Source organism: Elephantulus edwardii, unplaced genomic scaffold (assembly GCF_000299155.1).
Source record: "Elephantulus edwardii isolate Elephantulus edwardi_28Jun2011 unplaced genomic scaffold, EleEdw1.0 scaffold00001, whole genome shotgun sequence".
NCBI lineage: Eukaryota > Metazoa > Chordata > Mammalia > Macroscelidea > Macroscelididae > Elephantulus > Elephantulus edwardii.
Window position 1 is genome coordinate 37,149,949 of NW_006399751.1, and position 10,927 is coordinate 37,160,875.

Consider the following 10,927-nt stretch of genomic DNA (forward strand, 5'->3'; position numbering starts at 1 on the left):
TTGTGTTGTGTTTGGGGAGAACATTGTTCTAATTGGCACAGTGCTTGTCTGTCAGTTTGCTGTATTGAAATAACTTGTGGTTTGCTGTGATACTGAAAACTGTGACACTGATGTATCAAGTGCCCTATGGGTTACCCATGGTGGACAGGTTTTAGTAGTGTTGCCAGATTAAGACAGAGTAGGAAGCAGAATTGACTATCCAATTAAACAACAGGCCTCTGAAATCCCTATGAACATAGTGCCTGTGGTAGAGGGCTCTAGTGTATCAGGAAGATGGTACAGGATAGGACAAGGTTCGTAGGGTTGCTATGAGATGTACTTGACTCAGTGACACCTAGCAACAACAACGCCAACAGATAATGTGTGGTAATGAGTGCCACTGCATGCCACACTGATTTCTAGTAATGTCAGACCACAGTCTACACAGACTTTGGTTTTTCATCTCTTCAGAATTCCTTTATTGTAATCTCATGTTTTTCTTCCTTAGAGCACTTATGACTATGGAAGACAGTTGTTACAGGCCACAGTTGTGTTATGCCAGTCTTTGCGTTGCACTTCTCGATCATCTGGGGACACACTTCCCCGACTGAACAGAGTATGGAAACAGTTTACTATAGCATCTGAAGAGAGAGTACATCGGTTGGAAATGGCTATTGCATTTCATTCAAATGCTGAAAAGGTTTGTTTTTAAAAAAATATAATTGCAGTAGTATGTACATAGTATAAAATATATTCTGTTATACTATTTTTACATTTACAATGCTTTTGTTTTAATAATTAATGATGTGATTGTTAATCTGTTGGGGGTGTGTTTAAATTCTGTTGCTCAAAGTTTGTTTTAGTGTAGGGTGTTGTTCCAGACATTTAAAATACAATTCTCTTAATTATTGACACCAACTAGTGCTAGGATAGAAATCCAGAATCATTTGGCGTCTCTGCACACTGCTCTCTTCTCACCCAGACCATTGCCTACAATGCTCTCTCTCTCTTTGATAGTGTTATGACTTGGTCTCCTTCACTTTGCCAGAAAAGTAAGTTCTACGTCAGTTGTTGTTGTGATATGTTGTTATGTTGACCACAACTCATAGCCATCCTTTGAACAGTGTCTTTGAACCCTGCCTACTCTATTCTGTGCCATCCTCACCAGCTCTGGCACTCTTGAGCATATTCCTAAAGACACTGTGTCAGTCCATCCCTTTGAAGATCAGTTATTGCTAATTGTCACAAAGTTTAAAAAAGGCAGTTTGTGAATTTTAGACTGTTAAAGATTATCCATCTAAAATTAAAGTAAAAGTAAACTTTTTCCATTTTTAAAAAAAGATTTATTATCAAACTTTAGTAGGCAGTGAATTGAAGGCTTATCATTCCCAGAATTAAAAAATGAACTACGCAGTGCTGTTTGGGCAGATTTTCAATAGAACATTATTCTTCTGAAAAATATTTCTGTAATTTTATTATCCTGAAAATGTATAGCATTTAAGCTATATATTTCTACTCTGAATTGGAGCTTTATATAAAAAAAATGTTGCAGTGTTCTTTTATGATGAAAGTTTACATTTAGTAGATAGTCTATATAATTTAACATGTTATAAATTGTAAATATAATAAACCTGGCCTGTAGAATAGCTGTTGTAGTAAAACTTAGAAGTTACTTCTTTATGTTGTGTATCTGTTGAGAAGTGTGCATCTTAAATCTTCTGGTCATTAAACTGTTGTGATTATGTATATCTAATGACAATAAATGAAAGTATGTAAGTTGACACAAATTATTATTTGTTTAATAAAAACTTTATTGAAGTATAATAAGAAGAGTAAACATATCATAAATATTTTACTCAGTGAATTTTCAGATGGTGAAATACCTTTGTAGTTAATACAGTACTGAAGAAGCAGAACATTTTATCGGAAGCTCCATCTCCATTTCTTCTGATCACACTGTTCCACTCCTTCCACACTTGTCCAACAAGTGACCACTTACCTGTTTTTTTAATACCATTGACTACTTTTTATGATACTATTTTAAAATGTAGTCTTCTTGGGTATTTTAAAATTTAAAACTCTTTAAAGAGGTAAAATAAGAATATGATTGAAAGTGTTTCGTACAAAATTAATGTTTACATTTTTTCCCCAGTAGGACGTTTTTTTATACTTATAATAAATTTTAGTTGAGATTATTGTATTGTACAAACTTATGTGAAATCTTTCTTTTTTTTAAACCAAATTATTATTTCCCTTTTAATTATATTCTATTTTATTTCAGTAAGTTTTATCATAACCACAATTATAACTATATAGTGTTTGTCAAAGAATATAGTTGATTTTTAATTCTTAAATATAATTAAGACTATTTCTAATTAATTTATTAAGCATGATTAAATTGTTAGAGTATAATGCAGAAGAAATTGCAAAAAATAAATAGTAACTTTTTCCTTTCCACAAACTTAGCAGTGCTTTTTAAGGTTAAATGTAAATGGTAATGCTATTATTGTTGTGAACCATCAAGTTTTATCTGACTCATAGCAGACCCTCCAGTGGCTTTTTATAGGTTAAAAATCTTATGGGACTTGATTGCCCATATTTCTTTGCAGATATTCTGGTGAATTTGAACCTTGTACCTTTCGGTTTATGGCATAAGTCCTTACCACTAAGCCATCAGAATTCTCTAAATGGCAGTAGTTAAGGGGAAACTAATAGTAGCTCACCAAGGACTGAGACCTTCTATTCTTAATTCTAACCTGATTAATTTACATCAGTAATTCAAACCAACAGATCCACTTTAAAAACAGCAATTATTTTAAATATTTATATAATATTATATAATAATATTGTTGCAATATTTATATAATATAATATTATAGGTGTGTTTTCTGGTTTGGGGTTGAGACTAGAGTAGGCTTTTGTTCACAACAGGACATGAGCTGATTGGATTTTGCCTCGTATTTATTTGGGTCCAAGGGTCTGCTTTTTGTGGATCTCCTGAATAAAACAGGCTTGGAAGCAGGAGTGGCATCCCCTTCCAAAATAAGCTTGCCTCCAGAAACTATGAACTTGGAGAAAAGAGGAAAGTTTTGTGTTCAAGACTTCGTTCATAGGGATGCTATGGGTCATCTACACAACAACAATATTGCAATATTTATATAATATATGATATGATACAATATACTATTGTAGTTGTCTAGTGAGGTCACCACATCTGTTATGTATTTGTACTTTTGAATATATGTTTTTAATTTTTTTTTCATTCTTAAAAATCTGTAAGCTCTGTGGACAGAATCGGTCTCATTCATACCCCAGACTGTTAAATAAACATACAAAGGAGTTTTTGTGGTATGCTTTCAGTGTGATCTAATGCTAACCACTGTTTAATAATAGTTCCTTAATGAATGAAAGACATTTCAGAAGCTCAAATTGAGCTTTTCAAATACTAATCTAATATCTTTTCTTTGAAATCATATAGACCCTTACTTATTCCGATTTTATATTGCCAGTAGAATTTATATATTTGATTTTGTTTGAATTCTTCGAGTCTACTTTGCCAGTAACAGTAGTCTTCATAATGGTATTGATGACAGTGCCAAAAACAAAACAAAGCAATGCCTTCAGTCATCTGCATTTATAAGAGCTTGATTTCCTTTCTGTGTGTTTTGATTGATGTTTGCCCTTCAATTTTTGCAGATTTTGCAGGACTGTCCAGAAGAGCCTGAAGCTATTAATGATGAGGAACAATTTGATGAAATTGAAGCAGTTGGGAAATCACTTTTGGATAGATTAACTGTTCCTGTAGTTTATCCTGATGGGTATGGTACAAGTCCTTGTAACAGTCCTGTGGGATTTTAAAGTGAAATCATCAAGAGGGGAAAGTCTATCAGTTTATAAAGCTATCTAAATTAGCTTTGGTCCACATTTTCAATTCTTAAAATAAATTGGTTCAAATGAAAATAAATCCAAACCTGCCTTTTAGCAGTAGTAACACTGGTACTTGCTGACATCAGATATTTTGCCTCTGAATTGCTTACTTTAGGAAAAAAGATCACTGACTCCATTGAAACACAGAGTGTTCTACCCTGGCTTTGCCTATGATAGTCTCAGGACTTTGGGGAGGTAAATTCTTCATTAGGCACCAGGAAATGACCTAATGTTTAATAAGTGCATATTATATGCCAAGTACTGAATAAAACACTTCATTTTCTTTTGAACTACTATGATTTCCTGTTTTCTCCAAATGAAAACAGAGGTTCAGGAAGATTGAGTGAGGTACTCAGGCTTTCATAGGTAGGGAGTTAAAATACAGTCTCAAGGCTGTCTGTCTCTAAACCTGTTCACTTTTTTCACTGTCCCCTGGGGTGTTCTAAATTCTTCATTCACGGTCATCAACTGATGGGGTCCTGATCCCATATTTCTTACCATTTCATATATTGTGAAATATGATGACACAAATTTTTATGTCAGTTTAAAAAAAATCTGAAACACCTTCATCCTTGAGGATATATACTATGTTAGTGAAAATAATTTAGAGGTAATCTGACAAGTAGATAATGCAAATGATAAAGAATGCAAACCAGAGAATGAAAAGGCAACAATTCTTATGTTGTGTTATAGCATAACCAATGAGAGCACATTTTGGAATCAGACTTCTTGAGTTTAAATTTCATTTCCAACCTCTGAATCTTGCAGTGTTTCCGATTCCTCATCTAAAGAGTTACTTAAAAATGGTGAATATTTCTCATTACAGGATGGAGACTGGCAGGGGTCTGGGGTATTAATTGGATGAACCAGTGAATAACATGTACATAAAGTACTTAAGCTATATCTGATACTTAAGAAGCACTTCTGTATAGTGCCCTCCAGATGATTATTTGGAATTGAAAAGAAGAAATTATAGTTTGATTTCCTCAAAAGAACATTATTCATAATCTCTTATTAAGAGAATCTCTGGTTATACCAACATTGGAGCTAGGAGAAGTAGCCTAAAGTCATGCGGTATAGATCTGCAATGAAAGGGGACAAGAAAGACATCAGAATTTATAAACTCAAGTAGTAACAATATTTATTGTAGAGATGCTGCTAGTTGTTCTATCCCAAGACTACTTGTTTTTATGTATCGCAACGGTTTGTCAAATAGTCTCTCATTCTAATCAAGTCAACATCTGAGTAACTATCCCTATTTTATCTGGTTGGAATGGAATTTTATTATACAAATTGTTAATGTCCCATTTCTTCATATTTTTAACATAAAAGGAATAACAGTATTATGTTTTCAAATTACAAAAACCTTAACCATTTGGAACTTTATTTTATTCCATTTTACATTCATTCTAGAATTTTTATCTCTTTTAGTATTTTGTTTAATTAAATAATTCTCTAAGATGTCTCAGTGTTTTCCATGGTTTACTAATATAATGATTGTTAATGTTGCACATTATTATGACAGTATTATATTTTATGAGATACATTATCGATGAAATAGAATAAATTGGGTTTTCTCTCTGGATTCACTGTTTGAAGACCCAGGTAGAAATCCATCTGTGGTCTGAGTTAAGTTATTGAACTTTCTGGACTTTTAAATTCTGATCTTAAAAAAATGAAGTAGCTCACTAGGACTAGCTAATGTTCAAGAAATCTTCTAACCCTAAAAGAGTCTTTGACTTTGGACATCATGCTTGGAAAGCTGGAGGGCCAGCTGAAGAGAGGACAACCCTCACCAAGATGGATTGGCACTGTGACAGCGGCAGTGGGCTCAAGTGTATCAGAGGCTGTGAGGATGGCACAGGATAGGACAGGATATGGTGCGAGTCTGTTGTTCATGGGATCGCTGTGAGTCATACTTGACTTAATGGCACCTAACAACAAGAACATGCCAAATTATGTCTTAACATTGAAAGAGTGTTTTACTTTCCACCTATATAATAATGGTATGCTTGATATGTTAAAGCATGTATACAAATTGTATAGTCTGGAATGCTTATGAACCACAGCTAAAAAAGAGTATCTTCTTTTCCTCTAAAAGCTGAACATAGAAATTTCATATGACCCAAATATTTCCACTGCTTGGAATATATCCCAAGAAAATGAGAACTGAGGCACAAATGGAGATATGTACACCATTGTTCATAGCAGTGTTATCACCATTTCAAGAACATGGAGATAACCCAAATGTGCCAACCACAATGAAATGGATTGAGAAATTGTGGTGTATTCACACAATGGAATACTACGCAGCATGCCAGAGCAATGATTTTGAAAATCACTACATAGCATGGGAGGGACTGGAGAGCATTATGCTAAGTGAACTGTCTCAGTCCCATAAGAACAAATACTGTATAAGACCATTATTGTAGAAATAGAAAGATAACTAGTAAAATGTATATGAGGATGCAAAAGGGGGAAGGTGGGAGTTGATAGGTGAGGATAGGCAGAGGGTTAATCATAGGGTCGCACAATTAATGGCTAGAGGGGGGTGGGGAGGAGAGGTTAAAGAGCTGGTACGAAAAACAATGTACACTAACTTTGTAAGCAAACCAGTATAAAATAAAAATCTTATTTAAGGAAAAAAAAATATCTTCAGTGTTGCATTATTTGGTCAGTTGACATTATCATAAGTATGTAATATGTCCTGGGTATACCACTGACATCTTTTTTTAACATATGTTAACCATTAATTTCTTTCCTCTTGACTTACTGCTCAAAGGTTGACATGGTGGTTTGTGAGTAGGCTAATTTTCATACACAAGCCATATCACAAAGACATTTTTAATGGTAACTTTGTCACGTTATGCGTTTACAAACAGCCAGTTGAGTTGATTTGTGTTTTATCTGATTAGGGTTTTTCTGTTTGTATTGCTTTCAGAACTGAACAGTATTTTGGGAGTCCAAGCGACATGGCTTCTACTGCAGAGCACATCAGAGACAGGATGAAGCTAGTTAGTCTCAAAAGGCAGCAGCTGAGACATCCTGAAACGGTGACCACAGAGAGCTAATACCTCCCAGCTCCGCACAGAACTACAGTTCACAGTCCCGCACGTGGCTGCGTCCCATGGCAGTAGACACCACACGTTACGATGCATTTCACAGCCAAGATAAGCCTCGTTTCTTCCTGTTACACATTTCTATCTACATGTTAACACCTTTAAACTTCCAAGTAACATGCTTTGAGACTACAGACTCCAAGTATCTTAAAAGAAGGAACTGTAAACATTGCACTGAAAACTTACTTTAAAGCTTTATCTGACCTGACAGTTTATAGATGAAAAGCCGATCATAAGCTTTGAATGGTGCTAATAAATGCTTAGGAGCTCTTTACAGGAAATAAATGATTACCTTCCTCCCCAAGTGATGTAGTAAATTTAGACTGTAGTTCAACCATTATCAGTAGACAGTGGTGTTCTCAAAATTTTGCTTTGTAATTTTTCTTCAAATTGGATTATTTTTATTGTGTTAATATAAAGAGAAAACCCTTCAGATCTTTGATATATCATATTCATCATAAGACATTTTCCTTTTTGTATTGATAATGTATTAAAAAATTGTGCTTAATAAAATGTTCTTTTAAATATCTTATTTAATTTGCTGGTTACATCCTATTTCCAAACGTGAGTGCCTTATTTGAAAGGGCATTCTTAGGATCGTTAGGTCAATTTAATTGTTTTTCCATGTTAGTTGCATGTGTTTTAGCCAGAAAATTTATATGTAAGCATGTATATAATAAATAAGCATGTGATTTATCAAGAAAATAGTTTGTGAAGAGTAATTTAGATCCTGAAGAACTTATTAATAATAGAATACTATTTCTAATTTTTCTCTTTTTCAACTTGAAAAATATTAGCCACATTTTTAACTCTCCTGAAGATACTTTATCTTTTGGGGAAAGAGGCTGAGGAAGAAGGCATTACATAATTACTTCAGTATAATCCTTTATATCAGAGTAATCTTTCTGGAGCTTAAATAACAACTGTTAATAAAATTTCATTTGTTGTGATAGACTAGAGAAAATCTGGAGTTCTAAGAACAAGTACTGTACTGTCCTTTATTATCATAACTACTAGGGCTTTAAGTTTAAGATTCTATTTAAATGATAAAATACATATGATTTAATTTTAATATTTTATTTGATAAATGTTTTGAGAAATATTTTTAAATTTTTTTGTGCTTTTATCAATACAATATTATACAAAGAATTGTATGCCAGTTCCTTTTTGTTGACTTGTAAATATGGTCATGTATCCTCCAGTGCAAAAAAGTTCCTCTGAACCTACTGGTTTCTCCACCCTCGCTCACTATCAGACTGACTTGTTGGAGAAATCCATATCCATTGTCTCTCCGTCCTCATTATTGGCAGAGCAGACCCTGACAGTCAGGTTTTACACAGCACCCTAGTGAACCTTTTCTTTCTACAGTTGACAGTGGCTCCCAGCTATCCAGTCCAGTGTTGTTGGTACTGGTTTGTTCTCGGTCTTCATCTCTTACTTCTCTATCACTGCAACATTTATCCCACTTAGCACTCTCCCAGACAGTGTCTTCTCCTGGAAGTCTTACCTTCTGCTCTGAGTACAGTACCATAACTCTTGTTAAAAATGTGCCTGCTGTCTAGGTCCTCTCTAATTTTGTCTTCAGAATCCTTCTGGACCTTCTGTGGGTATGTCATCTCTAGTGATTCTGCTTTTCCCCCCAGTGAATCCTATGTGCACACCCAGTCTTAAGTTCTAGACATTTAATTTCAGCTGCTTACCTGACATTTCAACCTACGTGAGGAATTTGTCATATTTATCATTTTTCTCCGACGGCAGTTTGATGAAAGGTGCGGCCTTTGTTCTAGTCACACATACCAGGAAATCTGGGAGCAGAAACCACCTCCTCTCTCTTATGCTGCCACTGCTTCCAAGAACACCTGGGAAGTTCTCTATACTTGATACATATTCTTGGTCTTTTAGGGCTTAACTCCTAGGAGTACAAACTCCTGTGATTTCATTTCCATCTTCATGATGGTGCTAACCACATTCTGCAGTTGTTTTGCCTGTCCTTGCTGCACTCCGTTGTTCATAGGGTCACTGTGAGTTGTAGTTAACTCAATGTCACCTCAAAACAACCACCACCTGCTTTATTAATGCATTTATTTTTTTGAGGCCCAGGGTCTTGTCCTAATTTTCCTGTTCTAATCCTTTTTTCATACTTAGTAGGCACTTCAGTCTGTCTAAGTGGTCTATTGTTGGCATTAGTAATGATTCCTTTTTTATTGGAGTCTAAATATATTTTAAACTCTACACTTAACCTCCCAAATTTAGAACTGACTGGTGGTTGAATATACTCAGAAGGCATTTATTTGGTGTTTTAGGTATTTAGGTGATGATGTCATTAGGTGCTATCAAGCCTGCTATGACTTATAGCGACCCTATCGATGACAGACTGCTAGAATCAAATTACCTTTTTAGTCACTTTCATCAGACGAAACAGTCTTTATATACTCTAGGCTATCCTATCTGTACAAAAAAAAAAGTAAAATAAGGCAGCATCTACAAATGTTATTAGTGAGCTTGAATTTTTCTGATAAAATGAAATATCTTGTTCTTCTTCTGTAAATTGCTGCCACTTGCTTTATATCCAGTTATAAAATGAAATTTTTCATATGGCTGCAGTGCATTTAGTGGCAATGTGAAGAAGGTTGCTCCTTCATGACTGCAGTCTGTTTGGAACTACAAACTATTTCTAATTCAAAAATTAATTATGGCCTAAAGGCTTAACAGGCAGAGACACTTGTTTTGATTGGTATATACCACAACTTCACATGTTACTTTAGCCCATCTCAGGGAATTACTAAAATACTGACTGAGTTTTGTAGGTTTTTTTTAGTTTGATGAATTTCTTTTTTATTTACACTGATATAAACTCAATGTCTTTAACGATAGTTTTGGCATGTCTTCTTTACACTTATATAACCCAGCAGAATTCTTATGTAAAGATGATAACTTCATCCCAGATGTAATTGGTTTTACTCCCAATCCTTAGTGTTGGTGACCTTATTCAGCTAGTGCCACTCATTGGTGATGATATTATGAAACTACTCAGCCTGCCAGCTGGGATGGCAGGTCCAGACTAAAGTCTGGACTATATAACAAGAGTGCATGCTTCTCGTGCATTGTAGGGATTTAAATTGTCTGGTTGTTGATGGCACTGAGTTCTGATATACTTCCAAAGGGTTATCTAGTCTTAATATGCTTATTTGTTTCATTGCTTTATCAGTTGACATATGATTTATTATCTAGTTTGTTTTATGTTATTTCTAGTCAGATAGTCCTTAATAGAAATAATATAATTAATTTACCACTCTAAGAGTGCTGGGGAAAAAAAAAACATACTTTTCAGTCTAAACCCATTATTATCAGTGATGTGATTTTAAGATTAGCAGAATGCTCTTCATTGTCAGAATTCAGAGTTCTCTAATACATTATAAGAAGTTCTTTGCTAGCCAGGATTGTATATTATTTTTTACTCTGCCATCCTCACATCTCCCCCAAACTGCACAGACACCATAGTAAAACGGTCTATCAAAGTTTAAATATACCATGAATGTAGAGACAAATATATGTAGAAAAGTACAGGCAGAAGTAAAGAGTGGCACGTACATCAGTGACAAGATTTATATGATCATGGGATCTTTGCTTAAACACTTGAAGGAAAAGTTCTCTAGGATTAAAAATATGGGTTCTAATGTATCGTAACAGCTAAATCTTATTAACAAATTTATCAGTGTTGATTTTCCATCCAAAACGTTTTGAAAAGCATAATCTAGGAGTGAGGAATACACTATTGGTGTGTAAGGTAGTACATGCTTTGTTGAGACAAAATGATGTACACATTTAACATCTGACATTTAACTTTTGTTACAAAACAGTTTTAACTAAGAAGAATAAATACTGGAAAAACAGTAGAGAAA

The 10,927-nt window shown here is 34.3% G+C and overlaps 1 protein-coding gene across 1 annotated transcript in view; it reads left to right on the forward strand.

Moving 5' to 3' along the window:
* Positions 1–7,555, forward strand: part of SESTD1 (SEC14 and spectrin domains 1) — a 78,814-nt gene extending 71,259 nt beyond the window's left edge. Inside the window, exons 15-17 of the mRNA XM_006878786.1 lie at positions 488–679; positions 3,676–3,797; positions 6,848–7,555. Coding sequence (XP_006878848.1) covers positions 488–679; positions 3,676–3,797; positions 6,848–6,977 — 444 coding nt within the window. The 3' untranslated portion in view covers positions 6,978–7,555. The remainder of the gene's footprint in view (positions 1–487; positions 680–3,675; positions 3,798–6,847) is intronic.
* The last annotated feature ends 3,372 nt before the right edge of the window (positions 7,556–10,927 follow it).